Source organism: Perca fluviatilis, chromosome 20, assembly GCF_010015445.1.
Source record: "Perca fluviatilis chromosome 20, GENO_Pfluv_1.0, whole genome shotgun sequence".
Classification (NCBI taxonomy): domain Eukaryota; kingdom Metazoa; phylum Chordata; class Actinopteri; order Perciformes; family Percidae; genus Perca; species Perca fluviatilis.
Window position 1 is genome coordinate 18052632 of NC_053131.1, and position 18646 is coordinate 18071277.

The 18646-nt window shown below is 39.0% G+C and overlaps 3 protein-coding genes across 4 annotated transcripts; 2 read left to right on the plus strand and 1 right to left on the minus strand.

The window, feature by feature from the left end:
* The first annotated feature begins 2127 nt into the window (after positions 1 to 2127).
* LOC120549323 (cannabinoid receptor type 1B-like) lies at positions 2128 to 6042 on the plus strand. Its single transcript, XM_039786151.1, has 2 exons — positions 2128 to 2415; positions 3120 to 6042. The coding sequence occupies exon 2, from the start codon at positions 3196 to 3198 to the stop codon at positions 4621 to 4623; it is 1428 nt and encodes a 475-aa protein (XP_039642085.1). The 5' UTR covers positions 2128 to 2415; positions 3120 to 3195; the 3' UTR covers positions 4624 to 6042.
* Positions 6043 to 6895: 853 nt separating this feature from the next.
* LOC120549325 (akirin-2-like) lies at positions 6896 to 9870 on the plus strand. Its single transcript, XM_039786155.1, has 6 exons — positions 6896 to 7066; positions 7363 to 7571; positions 7784 to 7927; positions 8047 to 8196; positions 9043 to 9114; positions 9257 to 9870. The coding sequence occupies exons 2-6, from the start codon at positions 7400 to 7402 to the stop codon at positions 9265 to 9267; spliced, it is 549 nt and encodes a 182-aa protein (XP_039642089.1). The 5' UTR covers positions 6896 to 7066; positions 7363 to 7399; the 3' UTR covers positions 9268 to 9870.
* On the minus strand, positions 9749 to 18321 carry orc3 (origin recognition complex, subunit 3). Of its 2 annotated transcripts, XM_039786153.1 has the most exons (20): positions 17955 to 18318; positions 17732 to 17783; positions 17558 to 17655; positions 16981 to 17119; positions 16660 to 16764; positions 16338 to 16501; positions 16085 to 16224; positions 14774 to 14933; positions 13793 to 13906; positions 13530 to 13663; positions 13259 to 13322; positions 13065 to 13181; positions 12877 to 12956; positions 11942 to 12075; positions 11676 to 11770; positions 11472 to 11569; positions 11214 to 11355; positions 11014 to 11130; positions 10611 to 10690; positions 9749 to 10401 (listed from the first exon to the last, which is right to left on the minus strand). In XM_039786153.1, exons 1-20 carry the CDS (start codon positions 17976 to 17978, stop codon positions 10296 to 10298), a joined length of 2163 nt encoding a protein of 720 aa, XP_039642087.1. In that variant the 5' UTR covers positions 17979 to 18318; the 3' UTR covers positions 9749 to 10295. The 2 variants fall into 2 exon arrangements, with proteins under 2 accessions (XP_039642087.1, XP_039642088.1); XM_039786154.1 differs by lacking the exons at positions 9749 to 10401; positions 10611 to 10690 and adding an exon at positions 10692 to 10795 and having other exon boundaries at positions 17955 to 18321.
* Positions 18322 to 18646: the final 325 nt, after the last annotated feature.

The window sequence follows — 18646 nt, forward strand, 5'->3', positions numbered from 1 at the left end:
TTCTGCCTTAAGTGATCAATAGCTGCTTGAATCTGCTTCAAAAAGAGCATAACAAGTGTTCAGTAATAAGTTGGATGATTCTTCGGCCTCTTCTGTTCTGCCAAAACTGGAAGCACTGGCATCATGTGCACAGTCTTTCATTGTTTTCCCATAATGTTGCATCGCCAAATGTCATGTATTTTCCACAACAAGATACATGTAATTTGGGAGACAGCTCTGCTGGGAGTGCATAGTGGAAATAATTGTGCAGCTGTGCAGGACAGGAAAAGGACTCATGCATGTGACCCCCAACTGCAGTACATAAATAAATAGTGGAGAATATTTAGAATGGACTTTTAGTAGCACTGTGGCTTTAAAATTGCACAAAGATTATTCTGTATGGCGTTTTTATTTTTATTTTACTGTCAGCATGATCACACTGTAACAAACTACAAAAGCAGTAATTAAAGAAGTATTCACATGTTTAAAATCAGCAACGCCACAATGTAAATAATTGTGTTATACAGATAAAAGTCCTGCATGCAAGAGTATCCACAACAAAATGTACTTTCAATATCAAAAGTGAAAGTACTGTGCAGAAAGGCTATTTTCAAACTGATATTATGACTCATTATGTTTCATAGCCTATTACTAGTTTAGTTTTACTGATACATTAACATGTAAGCGTGGTAAATGGGATTGATGTTGTGCTGTGATATTTGAATAATATGGATAATCTGAATTTTTCGCAAGATAATCAGTGTTTTTTGAAATTCCTTTTTCTAATTTTAGAATAATTAATTGTGCATTATCTATGTTTACGGTATCACAGACCAGCTGTAAAACATGGTTAAATACAATTAACTATTAAATGCTCTAGATCTGTGAGTGCTGTTGACAGTATACTTTCTACACAACCCTGCCCCTCCCAAATAAGTTTATTTCTGTTGTTGAAGTTATATAATAATTTGTTCATAACAGGGAGTTAAACTGTATTTCTTAGTCTGTCTCTTTGTGGTTTTTAGAACATCTCACTAAATGACTGAAGTTGAAAATGAACCAGCTGGCTGACACTGGCACATTTACAGAAATGTTGATTCATGGTTGATGTCCTTATAAATAAAGAAACAAAATGAAACTGATGTCTAATTGACCCAAAACATGAAAAATGTGACTGTGTGGGTTAACATACTGTACATTTCTTGAAAAATGAATATATATGTGTTCATGCATCATATACAACAACAAATATTTCCTTATTTGGTATAAAAACAATGAGTTATGATAATTGTGGCAAAAGGAGGGGTTACCACTTCAATACTTTTCTAAATTAGGTTTAAATCTTTTAATCTTCTCATCCCGGACACCTCCATGACCTGTTGCCCTCTGGCAGGCGCTACAGGTCCATCAAAGCACAACCCACCAGACATAAGAACAGTTTCTTTCCCTGAGCCACAAGCACACATCACTCCTAGAAGCATCCAATGAGCCCTAATGTGCAATATGATGATGAGGGCAATCTACTGTAGGCTATCTTGTGCAATGATTACATTCATAGTAGTGCAATAATTTCATTTATTCTATAGTGTAATTAATACCAGTGAAATTTTTACATGTATTCTTGTGCAATACAAACTTATTCTAGAGCAACATCATATTGAATTTATTAATTTAGTTATGTTTGAACCTGTTTTGTTGGCTGTGGATGTTTGTTTGCTTAAGTGGTTTTTGTTTTTCCATATTTTTTTTTTATTGTACTGTAAAAAACAGTAGTAGCACTCCTAATTTCGTAATTTTGTATTCTGTACACTGACAAGGTTTGCCATTTCTATTTAATCAGGTGAGAAACAAGCATGCAAGCATTTGAAGAGAGAAAAATGTTAGATATTGCAATTATTATTATTATTATTATTGGGACACTGAACACTGAAACACATGGGTTAAAGGCTGGACTTCATGTCTTGTCTGCAACAGCGGCTTTGGTCTTGCATAAATAGGTGTGTGTGTGTGTGTGTGTGTGTGTGTGTGTGTGTGTGTGTGTGTGTGTGTGTCCGCGTGCGCGCGCGCGTGTGTATGATGCTCAGGGATGCACTACACTCCTACTGCGCTCAAACACATCAGACCACGTGACCAGCACGCGCACAAAAAGGAGTGTTAATAGCGCCCGCTCCCACAAACACTCGCTACTCGCTCTCTCTTCACCGGCTGCCTGCTCGCCTTTAGGCTACTGTATTTGACATTGACAGTATCCAGGGAGTCAGCCCAAATCGTCAAAACAACAACTGTAATTTCCCATTGGCTTCCAGTTCTTTGTAGAGTAGCTGCAACTGTTGGTGAAGAGAGTGAAGACAACAGACTGGTTTACTCCCAGTTTAGTGACAATTTTATTTTATTTTTTTGCATCATGGCTAAGATGTTTCTGACGAGAAAATCAAGGTACGTTTTTAATTTCTTTATTGATTTTTATATTGTGATAGTTTTTAATTTCTGTGTTATTCTAATTTATTTAGTCGTGCTTACGTTGTTGTTATTGCTCAAAACATTAGCATATTCTTGGATCCAAACTGTATTTAGAAACATCATTAAAGACTTTCTTTTAATGTAGGCCTATTGCATTCGCAATAGTTGTTAGTCAACACTGTTTCTGCTCTTCAAACAATGTATTTTTTCCAAAACCTTCATGCAAACGTAACTGTTAGTAATTAATATCATCATTACTGGCATCAAAATGTAAATGGGTAATTGGACAGATATGTGCACTCTATCTTTTTTCTCCCTTGATGCCTAATTAATCCAATGATTATTGAAGAAACAAAACAGCTTAATGCTGACCTGCTTTAATTAATAAGAAAGCCTGTCTGTCCTACATACTTAAGGCAATGATTTCCCCTGAGGCTGCCTAGGTTTGTCATCAACTGTTCAGTTTCCCACTATTGTCTGGGATGCATCTGCTCTGGAGTCAGCTGGCTGATACATAGATTCCCAAAAATATCTCCCAGCAACAAATTCATTTTGCACTATATTAATTATGAATGTTACTTTGTGTATTCAAACAATTTAAGAATTGAATGTAATAAGATGAATTTACTAATTAATTAATTATTACAATCTTTATGGGGATTTTTTTTTTTTTTTCATAGATTTCCTTCTGCATGGATGTAATGCTTTTAGACCACATACCTCTCTACTGAGCATCTCTACAGACACAAACCAGCCATGAAGTCGACTTTGCAAAGGATAGCAGGCACCACAATGAGTACATTAACAACAGGTGTCCAGTATCTTGGCTCAAACGACGCCAGCTACAACGACGCCTCCATTGACTCGAGTCTAATCAAGAACCGATTCCACTTTGAGAAGCCTCACTCTGCCTCGATTAGTAACTCTTTTCCCGGACTCGTCCCTGGAAATAAGGAGGTCATTTACAGTGGCCTCTCTCCCATTTTCCCCACAAATGTAACAGACTTTCTGCTGAGCAATGGCACCTCTCTCAGCGGAGGGGTGGCACAGTGTGGGGAGGACTTTGTGGACAACATGGAGTGTTTTATGATTCTGACACCCAGTCAGCAGCTCGCAGTCGCCATCCTGGCACTCACCCTGGGGACATTTACAGTGCTGGAAAACCTCATGGTGCTGTGTGTGATCCTACACTCCCAGACGCTTCGATCTCGGCCTTCCTATCACTTCATAGGCAGCCTGGCTGTGGCTGATCTGATAGGCAGCATAATCTTTGTCTACAGCTTCCTGGATTTCCACGTCCTCCACAGGAAGGACAGCCCCAATATTTTCCTTTTCAAGCTGGCCGGGGTCATCGCCTCCTTCACCGCCTCTGTTGGCAGTCTGTTTCTCACTGCGATTGACCGCTACATCTCCATCCACAGGCCCATGTCATACAAACGCATCGTCACAAAGACTAAAGCAGTTATTGCCTTCAGTGTGATGTGGGCCATCTCTATCGTCTTCTCACTGCTGCCGCTGCTGGGGTGGAACTGCAAGCGTCTCAACTCTGTCTGCTCGGATATTTTCCCTCTAATCGACCAGAAGTACTTGATGCTCTGGATCGGGATGACAACTATCTTGGTCCTGTTCATCATCTACGCCTACATGTTCATCCTCTGGAAGTCCCACCACCATGCTGTCCGCATGCTGAGCCGCAGCTCCCAGAGGAGTGTGATTGTCTACACCGCAGAGGGGACCAAAGTGCAGACGGTGAGGCCCGAGCAGGCCCGGATGGACCTCCGTCTGGCTAAAACCCTGGTTCTGATCCTGGTGGCCCTTATCATCTGCTGGGGCCCACTTCTAGCTATCATGGTTTACGACCTCTTTGGGAAGGTGAACGACTTCATCAAGACTGTGTTTGCCTTTTGCAGCATGCTCACCCTGCTCAACTCCACCGTGAACCCTGTGATCTACGCCATGAGGAGCAAAGACCTGCGCAGGGCCTTCCTCAACATCTGCCATATGTGCCAGGGAACGACGCAGTCTCTGGACAACAGCGCAGAGAGTGACTGGAACAGCAGGAGTGTGAGAGGCACAGCAGGTGGGGTGGGGAAAGATGGCGCCGGTTGTGTAAAGACTCGAGTAAAAGTAGCCCAGGTTACCGTTTCTGGAGTGACTGAGACTTCTACTGCAGAGCCAGTCTAAGAAAAAAAGCTCCCCTGCTCTGGTATAACTGTAAAGTTATTGTAGAATAGCCCCTACCCTCCTAGTGCACTGCAGGTTTCTGTTACTGTGAAATGTGCCAAAAAATGACTTAGATACAGAACTGAAGAGTTTTTGTTGCTTTTAAGCTGAAATCTGTAATATTTATATATTATTATACCCAACTGTGTGGTATAGTGTAGTCTCGCATTTCCAGACCTTCCTCCACAGCGCTGCGGAGGAAGGTCTGCCGAGTCCGCACACAGCATTCTGGGATGGGAAAAAAACATGCTCTGGTTTATTGGCATTTCTCTAAACCAATCACAATCGGCGCTAAGCGCCATAAGCAGGTACGGTGTTGTGTCTCTGCAAAATAGCCTTGGGAAGGAACTTGTTTTGGTGGAATGTGCATGAAGGGAGGCGAGCTCTGGATGTGTGATGAGAATTTTACTCATAAAAAGATAAATATAGTTAGATTTTCAGTTCTAGCTTGGAGGAGGTTCCTGAATCGACCGGAGTTTAGAATGCCAACACAAAGAAAGCGGAAGGTGAGGGACATCCGGCAGAAAATGAGGGAGCCTGAACCTCCGGCGGCACCGGAAAACAATCCCGTAAATGAAACGTTGTCGATATAGACTAGGTGCAGTGTGACAAGACTCTACTGTGCATTATATCTTTACTTTGTTTCAGAGAAATAGTTTGTTATGTTGCACAAGTCTGATTGACAATGCCAATTTGATCTTATTTCATTCAGTAAAAAATACCATATAGTCGTACCAGTTTTTTCTGCAACAACAGTTACAAGCACAACACTCTGATCTGTCACCTTTGTGGTTTGAATGGGCATAAAGTTACAGATGTCAGCTTTAAGTTAGAAAATATGGCACTTCCTTTCTTTTTCACATCATAGCAATATTGTGGCAGTAATGCAAGGTGAAAATGTGTCTACCGTCATGTAAAATGTCAGTTTCCAACAACAGCACACTGCTTGTAAGTAAAATCAGCATCCCATTAGTGATTTGAAATGAGCTACTGATGCTTTTGTAAGACCATGATATTGTAAGATTTGGCATTTTTATGTTATTTTACTTTATTTCTTTTTTTTAAAACTTGTACTTTGCAAAGCAAAATGATGAGGCAACTTTGAATATGAACAGCTTTTGGAACTTCAGTCTGTAGTGATTTGGGAATGTTATATTGCTGCTTATTACATATGTGCTTATAAACCAGTTACAGAATTTTGTGAGAAGCTACACTTTGGTATTTATGTGAAGCATCCATTGTGCCAGTGTCTCATAACAGTGTGTATAAGCAAGGACATGCATTCAATAAATCTATGAAATGTGTTCATTTTCATCATACTTTTGTCAACATATCTGGTGTCTTTTTTCTCTATAAAACAATAAAATCAGCAAACCCTCACATCTGCACCTGTGGCTAATAGTATGAGTGTGTGTGTGACTGTGCGTTTATTGCTGTGGGCCATACTGTTTTCTATTTTGGATTAGATTAGATCCACATTTATTGTTATTGCACAGAGTACAAGTACTGAGACATCGAAGTGTGGTTTAGTATCTAACCAGAAGTGCTAAAATCAGAGTATTGTACAAAAGTATAGTGGCAATTTCATGACTATACAGTAAAGGGTATGCTATACAGTGTGAACATGTAGGCTACAGTAATACAGTAGGCAAAATATATAGTGCAGGTATAAGTACAAGTAATGGCAATTACCTGTGACCCACTACTTGTGATCCCTAGTCATAGGCTATTGTCTAAATGTGGACGTAAATAATAAGCAGTTCATTCAGAGAAGATTTTTTTATTTGTTTAACTTGAGGACTTTTGAGCCTTAAGAGATGAAAATATTCCTCACAACAGAAAAAAGCAAAAACTAAACTAAAAAGCTACTAAGAAATAAACATACTTTTGTGTAGAGAATATAGATTTTATCCACTGCATCATAAAGCGAAGTCAACTGTGTAACGCTGCCCTCCTGTGGAAATAAAAGAGACATAGGCTAATCCAAGACAATCCATTGTCTTTATTATTCCCCATGGACTGATACTGATCATACAGATATATGTAGTTGTAGTTTATCGAATAGTATAATGCGGCTATAATGTAACCAAATTAAATTCAAAACGTGAATTTTGGAAAATGTAGGATATAATTAGGACGACATAAACCTTTAATTCCTCATCTTTTACTTTGTTTTGTTTTACTACATGACCCAGAACTCATTGCAGCGCAGTTCGCACGTGACGTCACGAACCGGAGAAGCCGACAGCCCCGTATCAAAAACAAGCAGCTAAGTTAGCGTTAGCTAGCTCCCCAGACAGTTGGCCCACAGCCGGCGGATCGTCACCTCAACTTTTGGGAAGCAACTTTTAGAACAACACGAGTTGTTGATCGCAGCTGAACAGACCAACTTTCCCCCATAAAGGTAAGAGACAGTTTAATTCAAATGTACACCAGAGCGCACTGTTCTATCAACGGAAGCCAAAGCTAACGTTAGCTTTGTTTTCTTTTTGATTATTGGCTAGCAAGCACAGCTAGCGTTAGCTTGTTAGCAAATATTTAAAGCCTCAGCTGCGCAGTATGTATAGCATGTGTTCTTCAGCAAAGGAAATTTATTTTAGCAGAACTATTGGCACTGTAATGAGCCAATCGTGTCAAAGAATAACCATGGTTAGCAGTTAACTGAAATCATGTTATCGCTTCATTATTGTCCTGTTTCAGTATTTTGCACCCCCTCACCCTTAAACAAACTGAAGTCATGGCGTGTGGAGCCACCCTGAAGAGGACCATGGATTTCGATCCGCTGATGAGTCCTACGTCCCCTAAAAGAAGAAGATGTATCCCCGTGTCCCCATCGTCCTCATCCCCTAGGAAGTACCTTAGCATGGAGCCCTCGCCATTTGGGGAATCGTCGTCAAGGCTTAGAGCAGGTAATATTATCGTTACCAATGTTGGCAAGATTGGCCCGCTTGATGGCTAGCCAGGGGCTTGAGATGCATTAGCAACACGTTAAATCACATTATAACAAACCAGACGACAAATATGCTTATTCACGTTAAAGTGTAGTTGTGGACTCCTAACATGACAGCTGTTTGTAGCCCCCTAGCTATCTGTCTTTTTTTACTTTCTTTTGTCCCACTAGAACAAATCCTCAACAGCATCAAGCAGGAGTACAAACGCATTCAAAAGAGGAAGCATCTAGATGGAGGCTACCATCAGTCAGAGTGCGGCTATTCTCCAGGGTCCCCATCCCAGTCGTCTACTATGAATGTTTCCAGCATGCCAGGTTGGTTGAGTAACACACTGCCTACAGGATAGACTGCTCAGGAATGACTGACATGTACAAAAGGCAACCAGAAATACCACACATGCCTTGATTCTTAGTTTTTTGTTTGATTTGTACAGGAACATCCTCTGGAAGCGTTTCTCCTACTAGAAAAGAACAGCCATTATTCACCCTCAGACAAGTTGGAATGATCTGTGAACGCCTGCTGAAAGAAAGGGAAGAGAAGGTGCGAGAGGAGTATGAGGAGACCATGACTTCAAAACTGGCAGGTTGGTAGATAGCTACACATTGAGCAAGTTGTTATGACTCAGAACATCACAAATCAACCAACAGTCCAAAACCTAAAGGTATCCCATTTCAAATCATTACTAATTGGTAAGTAGGAACCAGTAACTGTTTGTTGCTGCTGCTGGTTGATAAGCATCATTGCTGTTAGTCAATTTCCCATCAATTGATTAATGCACTTATCTTTGCAGTATAGTTGTGGTTTTTTGATTGTGAAAGATGATCAGTACTAAATTCAAAATTAAATCTATAAAATTATAATTGCCTAACCCAAAGTCCTGTTTTAAGTGTTTTGTCTGACTAGCTGTAAAAAAAATATTATCAATTTTTATTATTTTGTTCATTTCTCATTAACTTTAGGAAAGATGTTGCAATTATTGAAGTTAAAAAACAGTGAAACAAATCAACAGTGAAAACACCTTGAACTGTCATAATTTTCCCGTTTTACCTTTTTTTTTTTCTTCCATTCAGAACACAAGACAAAATAAGTTTAATTGCAAAACAATGTTTTTTTTGCAATTATTCTTTTATTCTTTTTGTGATCATTAAGAGCCAAAATAGTAATTGCACAGCCCTACTGTGTAAAGTTAACAAAGGAAAACAAATCCTCAAAATAATGCCACTGTAATTTTACTTCACAAAGCCAGACTTGAATATGAGAATAGATTGATTCCTGACCTCAGTAAATATTTTTTTAGTAAGTTTGTGATCTGTACCATAGTTAAAAGACAAGTCTCTGGGGAAATGATAATATAAAAGACTAATGCACAAAAAGTTTCACGTTGAGTTGTACAATAGTAATTCTCATTTCCTGTCCTGTAACATTTCAGAACAATATGACACCTTTGTGAAGTTCACACATGATCAGTTAATGCGACGATTCGGGGAGCAACCTGCAAGCTGTGAGTTATTTCCTCCACATTCCTGTCTCACTGGCAATACTCTGTGCAAAAGTATTGGATCTTGGTTTTTGCTCTGCCTTTTTTGAAGTTTAAAGTAACAAGTCTGGTTTCTGTATTTTTGTTTTATCTCCCTCTTCTCCAGATGTTTCCTGAGTGTGGCCCAGAAATCTTTGCAAGACGGCCTTCTCTGGCTGCAAGCTATCACGTGATATCTCAAGAAAGAAGAAGAAAAACCTCATTAAGAGATTCAGTTTAGCTAGTTTAAATGAAACTTTTCTTACTGTGCCATATTTCTGTCTTTGGGCAAAGGTTTCTATATAAAGCTGTTGTCAGTTGTTACCTCTCTGTTGTAAGCAACTAGGTGCTTCCTTATGTAAATGAATGGATCCTATCTCTACCAGTGGCCTATGTTCCTCCTGCTGTACGTGTATCTACAGTTATCTCACTTTTGTATTGATTCCCAGCATTCCAGGCTTTGTCACTCGTTTTGTTTGTTACATGTAAATATGATAAAGCAGTGCAAGAGTTTTACTTAAGGTTTGCTGGTCAATCTGAGAGGTAGTGGAAGAAACAGCAGAACAGAGAATATGTTTGCAGTTCATGTTCATTGCTTTTTAAAAATGGGCTAATTTGATTTTTTTTTTTTTTTTTTGTTCTCCCTACCAGTGTTTTATTTATTTTGACTTTTGTTTTGCCGGTATTACTTTGAAACCAATGTACTTATTGGGGAAAAAACAATAAAAATCTTCTAAGTTGTTTTGATGCATGTTAGACATTTCATTTCTATGGTAGTTATATCTTACACTGGTTGTCAATGAACTGTATACTATGCACACTATACTTGTGCTGTGCCTGCAGTATAGGAACATATTGGCTCAACTATACCAAGATAAGTTTCTAGAGAATCTTATCACTTCAGATACTTGTACTGTTTTGTTGAACATCTAGCAGATATGTTTATACTACTATCCCTAAAAAGGTACAATGTGTTTTGGTCATTGCGCAGCTAAGAATAAAACGTGTACGGCTCCCTGATTATCAGACACTACTGCCATACGTTTTATTAGAAGGGGAAAATACAGTACAAAATATCAAGTCAAGTTCGAGAAGAGCTTAAAGAAGGGAGACTGCAGCCACGGGTGTATGTTAAAGACGTGTGCATGGTTTCTTTTTGGGTTCGGTCAGCAGCCTCCCCAGGTGAGTCGGGCCACATGGTCAGTCTTCTGCTTAGTGGACTTTATGAAGCCCAGAAATTCGAGCTCCGACACAGCTCGGATGAAACGAGCGCTAGAAAACAAGCTAAGGAACAACATGTCTCAATTGAGTATTAAACTGGCCAAAAGTAAAATCGCCTCATGTAACTATATCGTATGAACTATCTTGTGTTACATGTCCCTAGAGCAAACAATTATGACATTAAGGGAGTAATAAAATGTTGGTATAGCATGATGGGGGGGACGGGGGACACGTTCGTAGATAAAGTTACAGAAGGATACTGTTTGACCTCATCCACTTTCCCGAAATTGTCAGAATCTGGATCGTTACCCTCAGCAGCAGAAACCACAGTGGCATAGGCCTGGAAACAAACAAACAGGTTTATTCATGTCAGTATCCAGTCCATTCTGGGCCGATTTTCAGATCAATAACATGACACAGTGATCCTCAGGATCAATGAAGCCTTCTGCAGAATGAAAAACAAACCATCAAATCAACAATCATCATTTGTAGGGCAAAGGTGCCAGTATTGTAAGTTAAAATGGAATGCTGCATACACATCATTATCATCTTTTGTTTTTCCTTAAAGATGTTGGTTGATTCAGTTGAATTAAATTATTAGACAAATATCAAATGATTGATTAACATTATTAGACAATCAAATTATTCTGTGTATAAACTCACTTCCAGCCAGTCGTAAAGGTTAATCAGCCTGCCGCACTCCAGATGGAGTTTGTACACGATGCAGATATCAGGTGCGGCATTAGAGACCGTGCCATCCTCAGTCTTTAGGCGGTCATTCTGGAAGAAGAGGCTCTGATGAAGTACTTTCATTGCTTTCAGTTACTCCTCATGTTAAGATAGACACTTGGTAAGACACGTACCTGAAGATAATAGAAGGGACTGTTGAGTGCAGCCTGAATGGAGGTGCGAGGGATTGCGTTGAGGTGGCGTCGCACAGTGGCAGAAGAAGCGTAGTAGCAAACTTCATTCAGTATCTGAGACTCTGGGGGAGACAGGTGACTCCTAGGTGGGAGAGAGCGATGTTAGCCAAAAGAAGAATTTCTACCATATTCATGCAATTTAATGCTTGCATAAAAATTGTTACACTTTGAGCAGAGCAAGAAGATAATATGCCTCACTTCACTAAGCTGTCAATGAACTCAAGGGCTTCATTTCGCAGAACCTCGAACGGACTCAGTTTCTTGGATCTCCGAGACTCGTTCATCTCCAGCAGCGTCTAGAATACGTAACCAGACAATTTATGGATCAAACACATCAGCAAGGTGGAGAATCTCCTCACAGAAATCCTGCGACGATAACATTCTTCATAAAACCATGAAAACCTTCTGCAGCTGGGCCAGATCCGTTTTCTTTTGAAGATGCTTTAGTGGGGAGGTGATACTGTCTTCCACGGTGGGGGGAGGTTCAGCAGCTACTGCTGTTTAAGAACAAGACAAGATCATTTTAAGGAGTGTTGCATATTCATTACCTTCAGTAATAATTATTTGAGAACAGAGACTTTTCCAAGGTGAACGCAAAATCAGGGAAAGTAAGAATCTATAAACCGAATGACAACATGTGGGCGCTCTACTTAATTTTTACTACTTACTGTCCAGCTGCTTAAATTTGGCGAGCATGTCTTCCAACTGGACAAGAGCGCTCTTTATCTTCTTTGACTTGGCAGGCTGCAGAATCTCCGTACACCTCTGTAGCAAAGCGATCAGCTCATCTTTAGCCAGCATCCTGGAGCAAAAGCACAGGAGATTTACAATTTGCATGGTACAGCTCGAGTGCCTAACTTCAGACTGGGGTGTTTTTGGACTAAAGTCTGGTATGTTCACAGTTAAAAGCCAGTGTCAAACAACAAATGGTACAATTTTACTGCACAGTATATTAATGGCTATTTGGCCATCAGGAGGAGCAATAATCCTTGAATATGTTGCCATCTAGCAGTAACGTGTAAATAAAGACTAGACTAGAAAGGAAGAAGTACTGCATAATACGACAAATGTAGTCTATATCCACGAAGTTCCACTTCCGGGATTGCTCCGTTGCCGCCGGAAAATCCGCCACATTTGACTCATTTAGGCCGGATATCCGTTGCCTTGGGCTTCCTTTATTTTGGCATTTTAAACTCCGGTCAATTTATGAGGACTATGGTTAACTGCTCCTCAGATCTCTGCCAGGTAAATCCAGACAGCTAGCTAGACTATCTGTCCAATCTGAGTTTTCTGTTGCACGACTAAAACAACTTTTAAACATACACATGTTCCACCAAAACAAGTTCCTTCCGAGCCTATTTTGCAGCGGCACCCATCCTCCCATCCCTGTATGCTATGTGGAGTAGCCAGACCCTCCTCCAGCGCGCTTTGGAGGAGGGTCTGGCAAAGCGAGACTACTACAAATGAGACAGAGTTATAACACATTTAAAAGTGAAGGACTTTAGGAGAATCTTTATCGAAGTGCCTTGAGTCTAGTGAAGACTAATTATCATCCTTTTGTTGGTTCCACTTGTTGATATACGGGTTAAATATCCAGACTTACTTCAGAAGCTTCATGGCTGACTGGTAATCCTCACTCTCCCATACGTTCTTCTCCAGACATATTAAATGGAGCTCTCTGATCTGTAACACACGGATAATTCAGTGTTACATCAAGCCAGTTAGAAAAAAAAAACTGAAACTTCAACACTAATGAGAAAGTTTTACACCTATTAAGCAGTTATTTCTTGCCTGTTTTCCGAGGGGGTACCGAGGTAAGGATGAGGTCAGAGTGTGGAGACACCTCAAGATGGGATAATAGTTCTTGTGATATTTGTGAAGGTCTTTTATCAGCTTTTGACACACCTCCTATAAAACAGAAAAAAACTAAAGCATTAGATGCTGTCCAGGTATGTGCTCTCGTAGCGATAAAACAAAGAATGCACCTTTAAATGAGTGTCATCCGTCAACAGATCCACTTGTTCCTGAGGTTCCTGCTTCTCTACATACCTGGGAAAAACACACAGGTTAGACTTGATTTAAAGGCTCAGTTTTAAAACCATTTAATGCATACAGGCTACTAAACCACATAAAAAAGTGTGTTCACTGCTTGAAGCCAAACTAAACTGAATGGTATATTTACAGTTTCACGTTGTCTGTCCACTAAGAGTCATTGCACATGTGAAAACCAAATTGTCAGTGAATGTGTGTGTGAACCTCTTGAACGACAGCAGGTTCCTAATCCTGTCCAAGTCGAGGTGATCGAGCTGCATCACATTAAGCAGGGCCTCCTCCTTCTTACAGCACAGCACACTGAGAGGCTGAGAGTGAAAGTGCTCCAGCAGGGCCAGCTGCACCAAGACAAAGCAGAAAGTTTGTTTACCGTGTGAGTGTGTGTGTGTGTGTGTGTATCTGAACTAGACAAACAGAGGATATGTACTGATAAGTAATGGACAAAATATTTACAAGCTACTCTGTACCTGAATGCCCTTGATAAACTTTCTCACTGAGAAGTCATGGTAGAGGAAGATGCTGATCAGCACCTGCATCACTTTACCGTTGAGCTTAAAAGGGAACTGCTTTGTCAGGATCAACTGGAAACAGACAAGACACATATTACAATAACCTTCCATGGATTTCATTTAAGCCGACACAATAGCTTAATAAACAACTTGGTTGGAAAAAATTTGCAACTTGTTTCTTATATTTTCTTATATTCATTTTGTATCTGTACGGACTAAAAGTAAACTTCAACAATCAAAATAACAAGTTTCAGTCTCAAAATTGATAATAGTGTTGAACCCATATCTCCTTTACACAGCCTCAACAAAGTGAAGAGTACAAGCTTCACAAAGTTAATGATTGTTACGGATTATATTATATGGCACAGGTGATCATGTAATTGTGTCTATCACCTGTATGTACCCGGGTAGCCAAATCTGTCACATGTTAATAGGACATACTGCAAAAAAAAAAGCTTCCATGATCAATAATACAGATTTCAACTAAACATAGTCTATAAAAAAGGTGTATTAGCTTGGATTTGGCCATTTTAAATCATCTAATGAAATCTCAATAATGCAGAACAGCAGCAAAGATGTAGGTTTTGTGCTTCATTAAAGTTAAAAAAATAAAAGGGAGTGAGCTCATTTTCAAAATGTAGAAGTAAGAAAAACTCAATTGAAACAGTTGTACTTGTTTCAGCATCTTCCATGATTAGACGTTGTGCAATACCCAGTATTTATTTTTTTGTTTTACAATGCAGTGTAAAACCAGCATGAGTACCTCAAATATGACAGGTTTCAACACTTTAATAGTACAACATTGGATGGAAGCTTGGCAAATGTGATCCAAGAGATTAACAGAAAGGCTTTCGGTTCAGGAAGCTCATAACATGTTTCCAGAATATTTCCTGAAAGTATTTCCTTTGCACTGTACTGTATGCGAGAGTGAAAAACTACCTTGTCTATGACTGTGGCCAGGTGCTGTGTACAGGAAAGGGACTGGAAGAGCTCTATACACAGCAGGGAGGACACAGAGTGGGGCAGCATGTGTTGGATGGTGCTGGGTGACGTGGCAATACCGAAGATGAACATCAGGGGAAGACGTTCAATGTACCGGCTGAGGAGATCATGGAGAACATGTTCATGGAGATACTGTTTTGACATTTCAATTTACAAAGCCTAATCCAAACTGTATCAATAGAAGACCGGATATTCTTAACAAGGTTATGAATTAACTTTTTCTCAGCGGGTCACTTGGTATGACACTGGTTTAACACTGGTTTAGGTGTACGGTAAGGTGGCAGCAAAAGCAAACTTGTTTACAGCTTAACAGTAAGCTGGACTGGAGGAGCCATATGGAGGCGGTGTACCTTAAGGGACAAAGCCAACTTTATTTTCTAAGGAGGCTAAGGTCATTTAACATCTTCCAAACCTTGCTGCGCAGTGTCTATCATACAGTGGTGGCCAGTGCTCTGTTTTTTGCTGTGGCCTGTTGGGGAGAAGGCGTCCGCACGGCAGACAGAAACAGATTGGACAAGCTGATCAAGAAGGCCGGCTCGGTGGTCGGGGCTGAACTACAGACGGTCCAGCACGTGGTCAGAACATTTAACAAACCGGGAACAATAATGACCAACCATGCACACCCACTCAAAAAAAAAAAAAAAAAAAACTTTTTTTCACAAAAAATTTTTTAATTATATTATTTTTTTTTTTATTATATACCCCCACCTTTTTTTTTTTTATTTTAAAAAAAAAAAAATATTTTTTTTTTTTTTTTTTTTTTTTTTTTTTTTTTTTTTAAATCACACACAAACAAAAAAAAAAAAAAAAAAAAAAAAAAAAAAAAAAAAAAAAAAAAAAAAAAAAAAAAAAAAAAAAAAAAAAAAAAAAAAAAAAAAAAAAAAAAAAAAAAAAATCAAAAAAAAAAAAAAAAAAAAAAAAAAAAAAAAAAAAAAAAAAAAAAAAAAAAAAAAAAAAAAAAAAAAAAAAAAAAAAAAAAAAAAAAAAAAAAAAAAAAAAAAAAAAAAAAAAAAAAAAAAAAAAAAAATTTTTTTTTTTTCTTATAAGGTATGGAAGACATTTGAGGAAATGTGTGATGTTATGTTTGTCTTGAAGCTGCTGTGGCACTGTAATTTCCTGTAAAGGATTAATAAAGGAGCTATCTAAATGATGATCGTTTTATTGTAATAACATAAACAGGAGGAGACTGATGCATTAACAAAATTACAAGGAAACAGTTAAATTGTTTTAGTCAGATTTTCTAGTTACCTGCAGATGAGTATGAAGTCCTGAAGAACTCTAGGGTTGAAAGCCTCTAAATCTTTGAAAATAATTACAACGGGAGGCTGCTGCGGACCGTCTCTGACAGGAGAACTACGTTTCTTTCCAGGAGTACCAGTGTTGGATTTCTAAAGTAAAGAGGGAAAATTGGTTTAAGTGCTTTTTAGATGATCAAACTCTTTTTCATGCAACGAACTGCAAATGTAAAATCATGTACAGTAGTAATGCTTTATGGTCCCACCTTTGTTTTTGTATTGTACCAATCACAGAGTGTACTGAGGGAGCAGTGCACGCTCTTGTGGAGCTGAGCACTGGTCTGCTCAGCCTCCTCCTCTTCCTCATCATCCACAGTCACAGCCGTGCCCATCAACCTCTCCAGGACCCTCTTCATCAAATGCTTCAATGCTGAAATGATAAAACAAACAGAAAAACTTGAAAGCACAAACTGTAACGGGTGTGCATGACAAAATAGTTATTAAGCTGCAACCATTACTATTCTTAGATACATAAAGAGTAATGTTTCTTTAAAAATCAAAGGCAGTGCGATCCTCTGAGTCCCTTACCTCTGCACTCTTTGGCCTGTACAGAGGCCACGTGAGGAGTAACAGACTGCTGGAGCAGGTCAGACAGACTCTCGAAGGTCATGTCATGGTCCGGGACATTCACACCTATGGAGGATATCAAAAGAAGAAAAATTGTATGACTGTTATCTATGTTAGATTATGATTAAAAAAATAAAATTAAAAAACTCCAAGGCATACCACAAGACTGGTCAAAAATAAAGCAATCGGAAATAATTAGTTTCCATTATGTTCTACATTGGCTGTTGTTTGAATGATCAATCAGTAAACATCATATGCGTTACTGCCTCGTCAACAACATACCAAGCACAAGAGCCGCTGTGGGAATCTCACTGGCCCTCATCTGTGATGCCCAGTCACTGTGTTGGCGAGTGGATGTGCACTTCCTCGTGAAGTCCAGCAAGCTGTCCAATATGTTCCTGTTGAGCTCATCCTGTAAAACCTTACAGGTAGCAAAAAACATTTGTTAGACTTTATTTACTTACCAATTTCAAATCTATAAATTGCTTATGAGACCCTGTTAGAGGCTATTATTTAAACGCCATTGTTTACCATCGCCTTTAGAGGGTTTGTTCAAAAATAATCACAGATGGGCTTGTGGAATGTCCTGTTTTTTGTGACACGGTTTTGGCTTTGTATCATATAAGCTGTTGAGACACCACTAATGGGCCTCGCAAAGCTCCAAAACATGTCATACATGTTCATTGCAATGATTATACTGTATAAAAATGTAACATTACCAAATAATGGCACCTCCATACCAGAGAAATATATCTTAGGAATCTATTAAACTCCATTGTTCAACACTACCACCTTTAACCAACTTTTATTGTAAGTTCTGTTGGATGAGATGAGCAACGTGTTGAATATATGTTGTTACCTCTGTGTCCGTTTTAATTTGGTCCCATAGATCCTGACAAAGTTTAAATCTTTTTTCACTGTTCTCAGCACCTTCACAGCCATGGATGAAATGATCCGCTGTGGAGAAATAGCATCAAGGTAAGAGTAACGTATCAAGTGAGGATACTCTCCTGTAAACATTAACACAACTCACCCAAACTGAGTGTCTTTTTCTTCTTTGCACTTGGCTTAAAAACAAAGCAGCCCTGAAATATCAACGGCCATAAGTTACAAACAGTGCCAGTTAACTATGAACATAAACAAATATACGAAACATTGATTTGGCCATGTTGTGTCACGACTGCCAAGCTCGTTTCATGAGGTTTATGAAGCTTAACGTTAAATGAAACATACATAACGTCAGAATACTAAGTTACCTTGGACACAGATGAAGTAGACATCTTACATGAAACGTTAACGGTTGTTTTATATTTCCGTCTGGATAAAAGTGAGACAGTTCGGTTTGACCATAGACAGTAACTATATAAACGGTTTGACAAACTAGCTACTACTTCCCGCCAATGTGACGTTTACGGAAAGGGTTGTGTTCAGCGCGCGTGTGTTCATAGCTTGGTCAAGTTTTAAATTATCGGGCATGATTAACGCGGTCATAACCAAATGAAATATGACAAATGCGACTTAAAGTTTTTAAACTTAGTTTAGTTTAATTGCGTTTTTCCTCTCCGTAGTTTTAATGGCGGTGGCGGTTTTTAAACACTGCTGATCTTGAACACTCCCGACCCTTTAAAGCATCCCTGGTTTCCCTGTTGTGGCCTCTCTGCCATAGACAGTATATAAGCTCTCTACAGGTCCAAGTCGGTTTCCTGTTGCATTGTTTCGTATTCATAATTATGACAAGCATGTGAAGGTGATGCTCCACAATACTACGTATAACCATAGACTGTTAATATACAGTCTATGGTTATAACTAATACTATTCTTTTTAAACATTTATATCAGGATTTAAAGTTTAACTTGTCTGTATTTAGTTGTTATATTTAAGTGTGTGAATATTACAATATAGGTCTCAAAAAACAGGGACTTCATTTTGCCCTTTTTAATATTTACT

What these genes read in the sequence shown, in the direction of transcription:
- orc3 (XM_039786153.1), bottom strand. Translation starts at nt 17,978, where the DNA reads ATGTCTACTTCATCTGTGTCCAAG. An exon ending in GGTACAATACAAAAACAAAG is followed by an intron (nt 16,225 to 16,337) that starts GTGGGACCATAA and finishes TCTTTACTTTAG; the next exon opens with AAATCCAACACTGGTACTCC. An exon ending in ACCTTTACGACTGGCTGGAA is followed by an intron (nt 10,691 to 11,013) that starts GTGAGTTTATAC and finishes GTTTGTTTCCAG; the next exon opens with GCCTATGCCACTGTGGTTTC.
- LOC120549323 (XM_039786151.1), top strand. Translation starts at nt 3,196, where the DNA reads ATGAAGTCGACTTTGCAAAGGATAGCAGGCACCACAATGAGTACATTA.
- LOC120549325 (XM_039786155.1), top strand. Translation starts at nt 7,400, where the DNA reads ATGGCGTGTGGAGCCACCCTGAAGAGGACCATGGATTTCGATCCGCTG. An exon ending in GTCGTCAAGGCTTAGAGCAG is followed by an intron (nt 7,572 to 7,783) that starts GTAATATTATCG and finishes TTGTCCCACTAG; the next exon opens with AACAAATCCTCAACAGCATC. An exon ending in CATGACTTCAAAACTGGCAG is followed by an intron (nt 8,197 to 9,042) that starts GTTGGTAGATAG and finishes GTAACATTTCAG; the next exon opens with AACAATATGACACCTTTGTG.